This window comes from Gavia stellata, chromosome 4 (assembly GCF_030936135.1).
Source record: "Gavia stellata isolate bGavSte3 chromosome 4, bGavSte3.hap2, whole genome shotgun sequence".
NCBI lineage: Eukaryota > Metazoa > Chordata > Aves > Gaviiformes > Gaviidae > Gavia > Gavia stellata.
In genome coordinates this window covers 62,096,949-62,113,518 of record NC_082597.1, presented here as the reverse complement: position 1 = coordinate 62,113,518, position 16,570 = coordinate 62,096,949, and the positions used below count along the sequence as shown (strand labels likewise).

The following is a 16,570-nucleotide window of genomic DNA, read 5'->3' as shown; positions in this document are numbered from 1 at the left end:
ATGGCGGCGGCCGCCGCTGGACTGAGCTGGAGGCGGGTGTCTTCCTTCACGGGGCCGGTGCCGCGCTCCCGCCATGGGCACCGCGCGGTCGCTATCCGCGAGCTGGTCATTATCTTCGGGGGCGGCAATGAGGGCATCGCCGATGAGCTGCACGTCTACAACACGGGTGCGCGGGGCGGGGCGGCGGGCGCGGCCCGCCGCGGGCGGGGGGCAGGGAGCGCGCGGGGCGGGGCCGGGGCGGGGGCGCCCGGGGCTGTGAGGCGGGGCCGGGGGGAGAGCGGCGGGGCTGTCATATCGGCAGCCTCCGGTAGCACCAGCCAGCCGCCGATTGGCACCGGCCTCCTCACGGCGAGGGGGATCACCCCTCACCACTCCCCCCCAGCCTCCTGCCCTTCGCCGGGGCTGCCCGCGGGGGCATCGGCTGAGCCGCTGGCGCTGTGGGGGCGGCGGGTGGGCTCTCCCCGGGCTGAAAAGCTGCCTGGAGCCGAAGGGGGGGGGGGGGGGCAATAAGCCTGGTCGAGGGGTCCTCCCGGGGTTGTGCTGCGCCCGGCTGATGCTGCGGCGTTAATGCTCCTTTCCGGGAAAAGAACCTGGAAAGTCTCCTTATGCGCCTCGCGTCTGTTCTGCTTTCCCAGCCCCTCGTCCTGGGGTGCAGTCTCCCCTGGCAGGTCTCGGCTGGGTGGCTGCAGGCTGGATTCACCCCCTCGAGTGTCCAAATCCCCCTTCTTCCCTCTGGTGGCAGCTCACGAGAGCTGAACACGCTGAAATAGGAATCTGGGTTAGAAAAGTGAACGTGTTGGCATTGGGAGCCTTTCCAAACAGGAAGCTGCCCAAGACCGATTTTATTCGTGAAAGATTAGATGCCTCAGTAGTAACTGTTCGGGGTGCTGTATGAGGCTGGAAAACTTCTGTGTACTTTCGGAGCTTGGGCTAAGATGGGAGAGTTAGGTGACTGATGAGTGCTTCTCAGTCAGCCGGTGTTGGTTGCTTTTGCAACATACCAAAAGCATGAAAGTGACAGCATGTTAACTAGCCTTTTAACTTGCCGACTTTTAAGAATAATTCAAAAATTATTATCATGCCATGCCCTGCTCCCCTACCCCCACCCCCCCCCCCCCCCAAAAAAAAAGGTGGTGGTATTTTTGCTGAGTGTTTTTGAGCTAAAATATGGGAGCACAAGCATGTTTTGGAGGTTTTGGGAGTTTATTAAGGGGAAAATGCTTACTGTTAGGGTTCTTCCAAGCAGATTTTTCCATGGTAGCTTAAAGATCCGCTGTACTCAATCACATTTTTTTGGGGAAAAAAAAAATCTCATAACCTTTCTGTTTTGATGAGTAATCTAAAGAAAGCTTTTAGAGAGTACAGTTATACTATCTCTCAGAACAGAGGTTCTGATGGGTGCCTTTTGAGTGAGTCTCAACATCACTTTTTTTATTTTTCTGCCCAGACTTTCTGCTAAAGGTGTTTCCCCTTTGCGGCAGTGACAAAAAGGAGCACAACTCAGTTGCTCCAGTTCCCAGATGGGCGTTTGGCCCAAACTGACCTTTTTTCTTTCCTGGGGACTAAGATGCAGGGTTGTGACCTGGGCTGCTTGAGTTTGGGATGTCAACCATTGCTTTTGCTATGAGTGTGATGACTTCTGAGGAGCTGGCACACAGCGAGGGCATCTTAATCCCCTGCAGCAACGTTCACTAGAAACTTCTGACTTCACACTTTCCATCTTCGTGCTCATGAAAAAAGCTTAGGAAAATGGAGACAATATTTTCTGTAATTCTTTTATTCCAGAACAGTTTAAACAGCAATATGCTGCTCCTGGATCAGGCAGTGTCAGTTCCTCTTTCTTGCCTCTGTGCCTCTCGTCTTCTGCGTATCAGTGCAGTGCTCTGTAGATATTAACATTGGTCCCAGAAGAGTGCAATTAGTTTTTCAGTAGGGCTATTAAGTCCAGGCACACTGCCATGCTGCTGTAGCTCTAATAATTCTATTTCTAGGGCTAGCTCCCTCTGAGTTAGCATAGTTATCTCTGTTGTGTGGAACTGCATGTATATTCCTCATTAGCCTCTTTTTGGCAAGTCTATTAAATTGCGGGGTGACCCTTGGTAACTGACTTAGTTACAGTGACCTCATGTGCTCATTCATATATTGAGTAATATTGGTTTGATGAGGTGTTTGCTTTTCTTTTTATTTAAAAAAAAAAAGCTTTAATTCAATTAAAACTTTGGGTTAAAAAACCCAGCCCATTCACAGTTATCTACAGATAAAAGGTAATTCTTTAGAAAGCAGAGGTGTTTAAAAATACACTGTCCTTCTCAGTGTTTGAAATTTTTTTTCTTTTTTCTTTTTTTTTTTTTTTTTTACTATAGCTACAAATCAGTGGTTCCTTCCTGCTGTAAGGGGAGATATTCCTCCAGGTTGTGCAGCACATGGATTTGTTTGTGATGGTACCAGAATACTAGTTTTTGGAGGAATGGTTGAATATGGAAGATACAGTAATGATTTATATGAATTACAGGTAGGAAATGTATGAAGATGTTTCAGTTTTGAGGACTACTTTATTTATCTATTTATGAACAAATGCATTTTATATTACCAGCTGCAGAGGAAAGTTAGATGAGCTTTGCTCTGCTCCAGTAAGAATAAACTCTTTAAATAGTTTCTGAAGATGGAGAAAATCTAAACAACTTTGAAAAAGAGAATTCCATCTAGTCTAAATAAAGTATAAAATATTTAATGTTTTATGAAGGTTAGCTCTTATGTGTCCCTTTTAATGTATATCCTAAGAAAAGTCTAGCATTCCCTTAAAAATAATTCAGAAAATGTATGAGTGAATTCTATTGACTATGAATGGCTATAAATTAAGATATTTCTGAATATGTATTTCTTGTCCTTAAGGCAAGTCGATGGCTCTGGAAAAAAGTAAAACCTCAAGCTCCTTCCACTGGATCACCACCTTGTCCTCGACTTGGCCACAGCTTTTCTTTATATGGTAACAAGTGCTATTTATTTGGTGGCCTGGCAAATGAAAGCGAGGATTCAAATAATAACGTTCCCAGGTATGCTGATTTGGTTTGAATTCAATGTCTTTAAAAAGAAATTATTAGATACAACAGCTTTAAAGCGGGACATTTCTAGGGAGGCTGTCCTGCGTACCAAGTACTCACATTCGGATTACTTGTATAGTGGAGGGGTTACATGCTAAGAAGCTTAAATATTTCTTCTGCTAATCCCACAACATATAACGCTGACTGACAGCTCTAACACTTTTGGAGGGAAACCTGAGCAGACTTTGGTATTTTTCCTAGTATTTTGGGTGATGATTTTAAGAATGGCTTGTTTGTTAGAATTACTTAAATCAGCAAAGTCTCATGAGTCATCAGGGAATTTACAGTGGAAGTTTCCTCTGTAATGCTGTGGAAAACAGTTATGAATTAATCTGGAATTTTTTTAAAGTAACAGCTGAAGTTGCCTTTATTACTGGTGAACAGTGCTATAATGCTGAAGTTTTATATCCACATGCACCTGCAGTTCACAGCGCTTATGTCCACTGAGCTATAAACTGGCAATTTTAAGCTCAGTAAACAAGAGGTATCTGGTGTGAATCCCAAGATTCAAAGACCGTTATCTAAAAATAACTTGCCGATAGATTTGGCAACAAATGGCTAATTGTCTGTTGGCCAGCCTGAAGACATTAGAAAAGAAACAGCTTCTTTTTACCTTTGTTGCCTTAGAGCTGCAGAAATTCATCTCTAATGACCACGTCATTGTGTATTTCTCAAAACTTTGCAGTTTATTTCAAGTTTGTCTATATGTAGTAATTTTAGCTAAGAATGTTGTTTACCGATTTTGAGTATTTCTTTCATGTGATATGGTGTATCAAGTATGATATGAAAACATGTTTCCTTAGAGGCAACAAGTTACAATAGTTCATTTTTTGTTTTAAATCCATTTCATTTTGGTACTGTCTACAATGCCATCAAATGTTTTGGGATTTTAAAATTCTACACTCTTCCAAGACAGAAGCCTGTAATACTTGGAAATGGTCAGGGTTTAAAACTCACTTGTAATCCTGCTTATAAGCGAATTTTTCATACTTTGTCAATAATATCCTAGATATTTAAATGATTTCTATGAACTGGAGCTGCAACACGGTTCTGGAGTTGTTGGCTGGAGTATTCCTGTGACCAAAGGGATCTTGCCGTCTCCCCGAGAATCTCACACAGCCATCATATACTGCAGAAAAGATTTGGGAAGTCCAAAGATGTATATTTTTGGAGGGATGTGTGGCTGTCGGCTTAATGATCTCTGGGAACTTGACATAGGTGAGTTGATTTGCCAGCAGAAGTCAGTACAGGGGCCTCACTGGCTAAGAGGAAAAATTATAGTATAAAATGATAAATGTCGTGATATGGTGCAGGTATTACTGGGACTCACACCATAGTGTTAACTTCTTGTAATTTTTGGAATTTAATAGATACAGCATTGTTTGCATATATTGTCCTCACTGATTTTGGTTACACTGTGAGATTGTTTCCTTAGAGTGCTTTAAAGACTGTCACTATGATAACCAAGTTGAATAACCGTATTGAAACCATAATATATCTTTTTGATAAACTGATAAACAATTAGTTTGTCAGTATTTCCTGTGAATTTTAAAAGAAGCTTTAAGTGCTTTTTATTGCGTCTTCTTTCTTAAAGTGGCCATCTTAAAAAAGTGAAATTTTGTTTTGTTGAACGTTAGAGATATGTTCCCTCCTAAAATCCAGGTAGTAAAATAAACAGCAATAAGTTGCTTGAGGGTTTTTATTCTTTTTCTTTTAGAAACCATGACCTGGTCAAGACCAGAAACTAAAGGGACAGTACCACTTCCTCGCAGTCTCCATACGGCCAATGTAATAGGAAACAAGTATGTCTGTTGTTAAAAGCTCAACTCTAGAAAGGTACACCTAGTAGGAGAATGATGATGCTTATCCACTACTGCTCAGTATAAACCATCAGCCCTGTAGAGTACTTTTCTGCTTCTATTATCCTACTTCAGTGGAAATTAAAAAGTACCATTTTTAATTTAAGGATATCAAACTGTCAGTATTTCCATCCAGCAGGACAATCTGCCCAACCCGCAAGCAGCTTTCCAGGCTTCTTAATGCACATTTGTGCATTCTGGGGCAGTCTCAGCTGGACCTGTGCTGGCTCTGTCAGGAGCCAACTTGAGTGCCTCTGTGTCTGCGACATAATGAACTAGCTACGCAAAGAAACTGCCCAGAGAGTAGAACTAGTTCTAGGCAAAACCATTCCACATTTTTGTGGGCCAGTTTTTCTGTAGTCTGTTCCTCATTACTTTGCTTCTTGCCAGTATGATTTGTTTTGGCAGATAGCATTGATAAAATGGACTTTTAAACATGTGTTTCAGTCCATTTTATATCAGTTTATAAGCTGGCGTGAGGAGAAAGAGGCAAGGGGGGGAAAAAAAGTGTGAAAGCTTTGTATCTTATGATCCAAGACCTTAGCTTTTTATTATTTACATAAAATGTTACTAGTTTGTAGCCTGAATTATGTTTTTAAATTTTGATACCTGACTTAAGATACCTGTCTTCTAATTTTAGAATGGTTTATTGAGAGGTCTGTAGTAAAAGAGTTGTAGAAATTCTGTGTAAATGTGGTATTTTGGAGAGTATTAGCAGTTTGGTGGTTTGTAAAAAGATACAGTATTAATTTCGTGTTTCTGGGAAGTTGTTTGAGGAGTTTTGGGTTTTTTTTGTTTGGTTGGGTTTTTTTAATCAGTTAACTTACTGAAAAATTTCAGAAGGTAGATGTGTGCAACAATACTTTCTAAAGAGACTAGACACAAAAAATCTGCTGTAAACCAGAACTGTAAAACACTGGAAATTTTCTGATTTGTCCTAGTTTGAGAGAGCACATGCAGCAGATCTGGATGTTAATTGGCTTTTCTTTTCTTTTTCCCTCTTCCCTCTTTTCCTATATTTCAGAATGTATGTTTTTGGTGGATGGGTTCCACAGTCAGCAGGAGGTGAAATTTCTGCTCATGATGGTGAATGGAAATGTACCAGTTCATTTTCTTATCTTAATTTGGGTCAGTGTTCCTGCCTTTCTGGGAGTGGGCATTTTGAATTAATACTTTCCTAACAGAGTAGAATAAATATTTTGAAGACCCTGAGAAAAGTTTTAGGATACACAGTTGTAATCCTAGCTGACTAAAGACGATGCCAGTTTTTTTACATCTTTCTTAAGAAGTGATTTTTTTATCATTATTATTTTTCTTTGAACTTTCAGCAGGTTTGCTGATGCAAATCTTTGTTCATACAACTTCAATGCTAAGTAATATAGATACTTCTTCTTTGTTTATAATAGAACACAAGAGACAGGTCCTGAAATGAGGGTTTTTTCTAAATGTGATAGTACTACCCCTGAATCTTGTATTTGCCTGAGAGAGACAACCAGAGGTCAGAAAATTCATCCTGTATTTATTGATCATATCTTGCAAATAAATTGGAAGGCGACCTTCTCTTTGTAGTATTGCAAATTTAAATGCAATTGTCTATAAAACCAGAGGTGATTTATTTTCATTTTCTCTGAACAGTTAAGTATATTAACATCTGTATTGCTTGTTTTGGAAAACATCTAGAAACTAAATTTTTCGAGTTTCATTTACTAGATACCACAGAATGGATAGGTCTGATCTCAGATTGCCAGGAGGACAAAAGTAACTTGTTACCAGGGCCAAGAGCAGGACACTGTGCTGTAGCGGTTGGCACTCGTCTGTATATCTGGAGTGGTAGAGATGGTTACAGAAAAGCTTGGAACAATCAAGTTTGCTGCAAAGATCTTTGGTACCTTGATACTGGTGAGTCAGAAATAAGTAAGAGACTTGTACTATGTTCCATATTTTATTAACATATGGGAAGCTGGCATTATTGATGGTCAGAACATCTAAAGCTGTAGCAAACTCAAAGATTATTTAAATTTTAAACCTTATTTAAATAAACTACACTTCACTGTTTATTGTTGAAAGCTACAACTATAACTGAAACTGAAAAAATTAGGAAGGCTTGTTTAAAGCCTCTGAAGGAACTTTGTGGCTATATTCTGCACTGCATGCCATAGTCAGTAGATACAAGGTGCTAAAGGGTTTTTTACTTAAACTCAGCATTCCTGGCCTCTCTTCTTAGTGATCTTTTCTGCTGCTACTTACTCTTTTTTACCGAACCCCTCCTTCTCTTGGGATCATTGCTGCTGCTGCTTCCTCATCTCTTGGACTGCAAAAAGATACTGTTCAATCTGAGAAAGGCCCAAATTGTTCCTGGGGCTGAAGGGAATTTTGGAGCACTAATCACTCATTAGTAGCTGGCTTGATGGCAGGACACTGAGATGGTATTGGGAGATAGGGAACTAGAGTAGTGCTTTTGGGAAGGACTTATTGCCTCCTCAAGCGGAAGCGTGAGAATGCTTACCGGACATGGTGAAACGTTTAGGAGATTGTGTTTTCCCCACCCCACACCCCTTTTTTTTTCCCCCTCAGGAAGGTCAGAAGATGAAAAAGAGTAGCAGGGGAGGGATGTGCTTGAGAGTGCTGCCTAGTCATGCATCAAGGCAAGTGAGAGGAACAGGTCGTTGGCATTGAATCAGGCCTAGGCCTCAGCCTCTGCAGAAGGGGTTTGAGGGAAGGCTCACTTAGCTACAGAGAGCAAGCAGAAAGGAAGCACAATCTTCTGTGAATCCTTTCCAGGAGTATGTAAAGTTTTAGAAGCCAAAGAGCTGCATGCAGCCTTTTAGGAAAGGAAGATGATCTCTTCTCTCCGTAATCCCTATAATGATGTATATACAACCCAAAGACTTACTGGCAGCAGAAGAGCCATTAAAAACCAAAGAAAGCATCAGAACTTCAGCGTTTTTGAACAGTCTAGAATGACACTTCATAATTCTCTGACTTGACTTGCCATCTTTGACAACTGTTTCTTGTTGACTCTGATAATATACTGTACATAAGTGAAAAAGGAGCTATTGATTTTGCTTGCATTATATATACGTATTTCATAAACTGATAAAGGAGGGCAATTTCAAACATGCCATCTGTGGTTTATTGGTTTCTTGTAGAGAAACCTCCAGCACCATCACAGGTACAGCTGATTAGAGCTACAACCAACTCTTTTCAAGTGAAATGGGATGAAGTACCTACAGTTGAAGGATATCTTCTTCAATTACATGCTGACTCACCAGTGCCGTCAGTGGCTGGAATACCTGGTACCGGGGTTCCTGAGGCATCAGTGCTGAGTTCACAAGGTAGTAGTCAGATCACATTACGCTAATGTTTGTGCAAAGGTAGAGTAGAGGATTGCATAAGTAATGAATATGAGGTTGTTTTTTTTTTTTAATTATTTTTTGATTTTTTTTTTTGTTATTCCCAAAATGTGTGTATTGTAATTATGGAAAACTCAGCTTTAACTTGCCTCTGTCAGTTTTGGCCAGCTATCTGAATACGAAGATATTTGTACAGTGCTGGGCACAATTTGAGAAAGGAAACAGTGAGGAAGGGATTTTATCTGACTGTTTGGCCATGCGGTTTCATTTCAGTCTTACAAACAAGTCTTCCTTCAGGTGACTTCGGGTCTCCCTCTTGCTTACTGGAATAGATTCCAACTAACATAATGTTAAGTTAAGTTAAGTTTTAAGTAACTGACTGGAATTTGCTTTTGTTTACCTGAAAGGTGGCTCTTCTCTACATCAAAGTCCACAGCCATTGCCTAGTGTCCCTTACCCAGAAGTGAAGGTGGATCATCCCAGCCAAACAAATAATGTTATTCCTAATAACGTAAGTGCAAACTGAAAAATGCCTAAGTGGCAAAGTAGTGTGGGAAGTGAGAGAACTGCCAAAACGCTTTCTCAGTTTTAAAAGTCCGTGCATACTTTTTAGGCCTTAGAAAAAAACCAAAATCAAACAAAAACCAAAAAAAAGACATCTGCTGAAGTAGTTGTGTCTGTTTTCTTACATCCTTCTTACTTTTATGATTGACAGACAGTCTTTAAAGTCCTCTTCCTGGTAACGCAGAAAGGATACTGCAACTGTATTGACTTCCAGAATGCTAACTAGGAGCCTGATACTAGTAGAAATACTATTCATCCTCAAAATGTTGGTGAAATCAATGTGGGAGGCAAAAAGGATAAGGCATATTCCTTCTTTGTTAGTGTTTTTTCACTAGTCTGCTTAGTTGTAGGTTCCTGCTACAGTATAAACCAAATTACTGTCTATTCTGGTTGTGCAGTTACACATGTTCCACTGTTTTGCCAATTTAAAAGAAAGAGGAAGGAAAAACTCTGGCTAAAGATTCACATTTTTAGAAATTTAGACCTTTTCTTAATTGTGTAAGGCCTCAGGTCTGTATGGGATCTATAATTTATTCTTGTAGAAAACACATGTAGAGGTAGTATGAATTTTACTAACAGTAGAAATATCTTAGGTATGTGCCAGGAAAGCAAAGGTTGAAAGCCTCTGTAATTGTGATTTTTCCCATCCCCTCAAGTCCCCCCAGTAGGCTAAATGTATGCGTCAATAAACTTCCATATAATAACATGAGAATGTGAGCTCACTCTCAGATAAAATTTAGTATGTGTCAGGGACACTTCCAAGTCAACTCAGAGTTTGAGTCTTTGTTTTATAATGGCTAAGATAAGGTGGATTGTGAGGTTGGTTTCTTGTTTTAATTTAAAGTGCTAGGGGGATTTGTTGGAGGATTTTTATTGTTTTCAAGCAAGCATTTTCATGCCATGTTTGCAGCTGAAATTTCTGAACTTCGCAGTTAAACATTAACAAATGTATTGTTTTGGTTAGGTCCAAGTTTCCCTTTCATCCAACTCATTATTAAAAGTAGAAGGAAAAGAAAAGGTTGCAGCACCTGAAAACAAGATTACACAGGAGACCGTGAAAAACCATGCAGATGCTACAGGATTCAAAGAATCAAATGCCCCTTCTCTTTTGCCTGTTTGTACTTCAAGTAAGATGACTATAGAATAAAAATTAATTAAAAAGTGAGAGTTAAAATTCATCTCAAACATAAAATAAGATTATTTTTGTCTTGTGATTTAAAATTATTTTAGAGGCCTTTGTAGTTTAAAAGCAACCAACTTGTGCTAGTTGTTACTGTACATATTTTTAGAAGATATGAGGAAAAATGAAATCTTAAGTTGTTTGAAGTGAGGGACAGGAAATTCTCAATATATTCATTATTATGATGGCAAATGTGTCTTTTTAAACATAAATAGCCCTTTTTAAGATCAAAGAACAGACTGACAGGACCAGATTCATTTTACAACATTAAGGTGATAGTAACTCCAGGCTCTCTTTCACACTGCTTCTGTCTGTTAATAGTGAAAAGCTATTAGCTGATGTAAAACTTCAGATGACGTAGAGAGGAGCATGTTTCTCTCTGACTGTAGAGGAAATAGAAGATGACTAGGCACTGATTTAGGCATTTCACAGAAGTGCCTTAAGTTCAGTGTGGTGAATCCAGGCTCTGATCTGTTTATATCACCTGATCTGTTTATATTTGACTTTCATGTAATTTATAGGTTGTTGGATTTTAATTTTCTTCACAGTGTAATTTAAGTATTGTGTGGAAATTTTGGATCTTAGTGCTAAGTGAGAAACAGACTTCCACAGTGGTTAATCTTCAGTTGATTGTTACAAATCAGTAATACTGATTTGTGTAGATACTTTACATTAGGATTTGTTTTCCAAATTAATCCTTTTGTAACCACACAGATATAGAATAGCAAGCTTAAAACAAATGAAATAGCCATTTTAATATAACTGTTTACATAAATCTATTTATGACTATGCAGACAGACTCTTGTTAAGTTATATACCTAAAGAAAGCATTAGCAATTAATATAATTGGTTCTATTCTAACCTAAATCTGAGCTAAACTCTGGTATTATATGAAAATAAAGCTATTAGATCAAGTTGAGATTTGTTAGGTGTTATCAATATTGAATTCTAGTTAATATTTTCTTTTTTTAAGGTCCTCAGACTTCAGCAAATGTAGGTGAATTACATGACTTGGACAAACGAACTGTAAATCCTGATGCTTCTGTATCCAGTACTGTCTCCAGCACACAAACTATGGTAACCCCGCAGGCTGTTAAAACTGAATCATCAAGTACAAATGGGGCAGTTGTTAAAGATGAAACTTCACTAACAACATTCAATTCAAAATCTGAAGGTTTGAAATGTGTTTCACATACTGTATTTTGAGCCATATATATCTAAGGCCATCAGAGTTCCTCTAGTGTGGTGGGATTCCCATCTTGACTAGTACCTGGGATTGAGATAGGGCTTTGGGCATTGAGGACCTTGGGCAGCCTGGATGATCTCTGCTATGATTAAAACATCTTTTAAAATCAGGATATTCCGTTTACCTGTTTGTAAACCACTTTGTTTCCTGTAAGTGAAAAGTGCTTTAAATCTTCATTTATGCAGAAGTCCATTTTCTAAATAGCAGTGGCAGCCAGTTTTGGTGCCCATGGCACATTTGCTTTCATTCAGTGATTGTCTGTTTATTTAGTCAGCAAAAGACTACAAATAGTAATTTTAGATGGTTTTGATTTTAAACAATTGACCTCTGTAACAAATATGGCCAGTTCATGTGGCTAGCTCACCGCTAGTCAAATGTGGTGACCTCTTCACAGTCTGCTTGAAATAGCTGAAATAAGCAGCAACGCAGAAACCAAACATATTGGTAGTTTTTCAAGTTTTGTTTTTCGTGAATATCAACAGGCTGTGCTTGCTATTGTTTTGAGTGTTAACTAAAGAACTGTATTCTCTTATTGATGCTGTTAGTAGTGTAATTTTTACCAAACAGTATTGTATTTTCAAAGTAAAACCCAGAAACACAAGTATAGAATACTAATATTCCCTTGCGTTGCTCATGTGCTTATGTGCTTTATCTTTTTCTTTTTTAAAGATTCCATTTTAAATTTAATAAATGTTCTTTTCCCATTTGTTAGGATTGTTTAAAGATTAACTGCTGATGTTCAGAATTCAGACTGTATTAATGTCAGAAACAATACATTCAAATTAAGATCTTATGCTAGACTATTCATATAATGTCATCAGTATGTGCCTCAATCTGGTATTTAGATTATTTGTTCACAAATATTTCATATTGATTTCATAATTCTGTCACCTTTTAGGATTTTCTGAGTCCTGCCTTCTTTCTGTATTATCTGTAGCAGCCTGCAATGCCAGGCTCTCACAATTGTTCCATGAATATGATGCAAGCCAAAATTAGTTGTTCGTGTTTTAAATAGAACTGCATGCAAAAGAAGTCTGAGACGTACTTTCGCAACAAATACTTGTAATGGCTATTGAGGTCAACTTTCATACTCTGTGGACTTTGTGTTAAATTTTTCATATCACTTAAGCTTTTTAAATACAAATTTTTGTTTCTAGCTGCTGAAACTGCTTATATCATGCCTTCGACAAGGGTCAATACTGGACAGACAAATGATTCACACTCTTCTGTAAGTCTGAAAAAGTATAATCAAATTGCTGTATTTATTGTTCTGTTTATTAGTTGCGAGGGCTCTTCTGTTTTCCTTTAATTATATCTCTGAAAGAAAAGCAATGTATATTTAGGGCTTGAAGTGAATAATCCGGGGTAAACATTTCTGTTGTAAACTAATTGCATTGTGTGGGTTTGATTTGAAGTAGTAGTTGTGTAGTTGGGAGAAGATCCAAGTATGTGTTTCAGCTGTTGAATCATTTTTATCGACTGGCACAGTGGAATGGTCTCTCTGCTGCATGATGTGCAAATATAAAATGTTTTTCTGTATGCACAACTGAATTTAAAATGAAGTATGTATTAGATCAGACTAGTGTTAGCTGCTGATCTATAGGTTTGAAACATAACTAAACTGACATCTTGATGTTTTTCCCTAGAGGAGATGGGGACTGGCTATGCAAGCTGTAAATACTGCCTGAAAAAGTAAATGCTTCCTATTTCACCTGCTTACAACTTAATACACAAAACCAAGGTGCCACTGTTGCCACCAAAAGAGAGGAGCTAAGAATGGTTAGAAGCAGCTGCTACTAAAGGGTTGGAGTGCTTTTGCCAATAGCAGCTGCCACTCCCGTCCCTTTTCCATGCTGGCAGGGTCATGGCCTGTCTGTACTGGGCACACTGACCATGCAAGCACCCTCCCTGGAGCCTGGAGACAAGCAAGAAAGACAGTTTGTCTTTCGGGGTCAGTCAGGAACGGTTCCCGTGCCCTCCACCACCATCGCCCCATGCCACAGCAGAGGCCCTGTTCTCAGCTGCAGGCGAGTTCAGCAGCAGCTTGGAAGAGAGTATGTTTGGGGCTGAGGTATAGCTGAATCCCAGGTAGAGCTACTGATGTTGGACCATGTTGTGAAACTTCTTGACCTGTGAGTGAAATTAATTCACAACTACATGCCGCTTCAGACACCTGGTTCTACAGCTTTAAACTTCTTCCCCTCCCTGTTTAAACTAGAATGTCAGAGGTGACATCCCAACTGTTTTTTGAGTTTTTTTAAATGATGGACTGTGTCTAAATCAATGTGTAAGAACCAGCTGATTTTGAACAGTATTTTAATAATACATGCATATTCCTTTGAAGTATAAGAAAGTAATGCTGGTATGAAAGGGGGTTGCCTCTTACATATACTAGAGTCTTAACTTTTTTTTTACATTACACTGAAGTATGGGTAGTCTACATAACGTGTTCTTCAAATACTAGAAAACTCCACAAAGACAAATGGCAGCGATGAAAACAAGAGACCGGCAGTGGTATGATGTTGGAATTTTTAAGAACAACAGCGCTGTGGTGAGCCAGTTCTACTTGCTGCCAGAGGAAACACTGTGCATCTCTAACAAGGTAGCTGCTACTTCTCTGACATACTGGCACATATGTATTTTGGAATCTGTTGCTCAGGTGATTGACAAAAAAATGTGGGATCTTCTGATAATGCAGCAGGATCTGGTGCTTGTAGGAGTTTTGTATTTTGTGACCATGTAGTTTCTCCTGTATTTTGTTCGCCTTTTTTTACTATTTCCTAAACCAGATTAATTTTATTCTGTTGTTCTTGTATGATAATACGGAGTCTTACTGTGCTATTGCTAATTCCATATTTCTATTTCTAGTCTTAGGAAAGAATTTTAAACTCAGTGAACTTTCAAACCAGTAAAAATTCTTAAAAATTAAAAAACCCCAACTTTTTAATATGTTATTTCGGTACAGCATTGAAGTGTTTCTATCAAAGTTTATTCTCTGTTTCCAGAATCTTTGCTTATAAATCGTTAAAAATACTAGTAAGACGTAGGTGAGGCTGTTTAACAAGACTAGAGATGGAACTGTAGTGGGGTTTGTATTAGATTTCTCTAACTTAATGTTGTTGCAAATGTAGGTTTATATTGAAAATGCTGTATGTGAAACTTGCAAAAATGTTGCAGTTTTGATGGTGAAAGTGTAAATTAATGATGTCCTAGTGAAATAAACCCAAAGCCAATGCGTGTATTTTTTCTTGAGACAGAAATAAAAGAACAGAATTCTTTCAAAGAAAGCACTTCACTATAAACACTGCACAGCTTAGCTTTAAAGAGCGTAGTACATTTTGAAGTGTTTACATTGATTGTGATTTCTTATACATTATTCAGAAGGAAAATAGTTCCATTGGAAGTTTCAAGGATGCATATTTTAAACATGGAAATACAGTAGCACATAACGTTTCAGAAACCTATTCGTTACTAACTTACAGTGCCCTTCTTTAAAAACATTTTGATTACCTATGCATCAAATTATCAAATTGCAACTCCTAACTATAGGAATAACTGGTTTTGAAAGAAAAATATTTTTTAGGACAGAAGAGGATGCTAATTAAATCATAAGCTGTGCAGCTGGAAATGCTACTTTGCTTTTACTTTCCTGAGTAAAAATGACCAAGAGGTGCAGTTCAATTTAAATGACTGAGAAATGGGGGGGAGGGTTGGTTAGAGATATAGTCTCATATTACTTCTTAGATCAGCTGTTCTGAGGTGAGCCAGTGCCTCCGTCAGAACTTTTTTGTAAATTTTGATTTAAGTACAAAAGTGTTAGATCAATTTTCAGTTTCAGTTAAACTTTCTAATCTCAGTTTATCGCTACCCACTGTATATTATTTTTAGACTAATTGTGTTTAGAATATTTTAAAAATTAACACAAATGTTGCTTTATTTTCAGATGGAAAGTGCAGATGTACCAGACTACAGATTACTTAAGAAACAGGATCTTTATCCAGGCACAGTGTACAGGTTCAGAGTTGCTGCAATTAATGGCTGTGGTGTTGGGCCTTTCAGTAAAGTCAGTGAATTCAAGACTTGCATTCCGGGTTTTCCTGGAGCTCCTTCAACAGTCAAAATCACCAAGGTGAGAAATATAGGTAATTCTAGTTCTGATGTATAAAATTCTGGTCACAAGCTTAATTGCAGAACTCTTGTTTTTAGTTGGTTTGTGTTGTGCTTTTTTGTAAGTTAAAATTGTCTTATAAAATAGTGTCAAATGCTTAATTGGTTAATTCTGCTCAATGTAATATTATTTTAAAGAAACTTGCTGTAAAGAATTATTTTAAGACTTAATGATCATGTTACCAGATACACATCTTACTCAATCATCTGATAGTTTCCCCATGATTTTCTCTTTCTGCATCCTTGAATCTATATGGGTTTACCATGCTTTTTAAAAAAAAAGTCAAAAGACACATCTTTACGTCCAAGGAGTGATGATGTTAGGTTAGAATTTTCAGATGATCTTTAGAGGTTTTTTTGTATTTTTATATTTTTTTATATATATTCATGTATCTAATGGTTACCTACATACTATCACATTTTCTCCCTTTTTCTTCAGAGTGTAGACTGTATTCATCTTTCTTGGGAGCCTCCTGCTTCACCCTCTGGAAATATTTTAGAATATTCTGCCTACTTAGCAATCCGTTCCACACAATTACAGGAAAATCCAAGTCAGCTTGTATTTATGAGAATATACTGTGGTCTTAAAACATCATGTATAGTGACTGCTGCCCAGCTTTCAAATGCTCATGTTGATTACACTTCCCGACCTGCAATAGTGTTCAGAATTTCTGCAAAGAATGAGAGAGGATATGGACCAGCCACGCAAGTTCGATGGCTTCAAGGTAAAGTCAGTGTCAGACACAGCATTTAAATGGGCTGTAGCTGTGGCGGAGAAAATGGTGTATTGTGTTTCTAGAACCAGCACTTTCCTCAGCAGTGTGTGCGAAGTTCTTGAAACATCATTTTGTTCCTTATAGAAGTTTTAAGAAAATTTAGTTGTTGAATTTGGTGTAACATTTAAAAAATTTTTTTATATTTTTTCACAAGCAAATACAAGCAAGTACTGAAATGTTGGTTATTGAGTCTTACACAGTCCCTCAAATAATAAGTCTAGTAAGCTTCTGATTTCCCTGGGCTTCACTTCAGCTCAAAAGTTTTTCATTCTAATAAGTAATCCAGTTACATTCATGGGCGTAATCAGGGTTTTTTTTTTCAAT

At 38.3% G+C, this 16,570-nt stretch overlaps 1 protein-coding gene across 1 annotated transcript; it reads left to right on the top strand.

Moving 5' to 3' along the window:
* Positions 1-16,240, top strand: HCFC2 (host cell factor C2). Its single transcript, XM_059816416.1, has 15 exons — positions 1-166; positions 2,364-2,512; positions 2,893-3,053; positions 4,111-4,319; positions 4,819-4,903; positions 5,985-6,088; positions 6,671-6,859; positions 8,110-8,295; positions 8,721-8,824; positions 9,842-10,004; positions 11,031-11,231; positions 12,461-12,531; positions 13,768-13,905; positions 15,247-15,432; positions 15,910-16,240. Exons 1-15 carry the CDS (start codon positions 1-3, stop codon positions 16,222-16,224), a joined length of 2,427 nt encoding a protein of 808 aa, XP_059672399.1. The 3' UTR covers positions 16,225-16,240.
* The last annotated feature ends 330 nt before the right edge of the window (positions 16,241-16,570 follow it).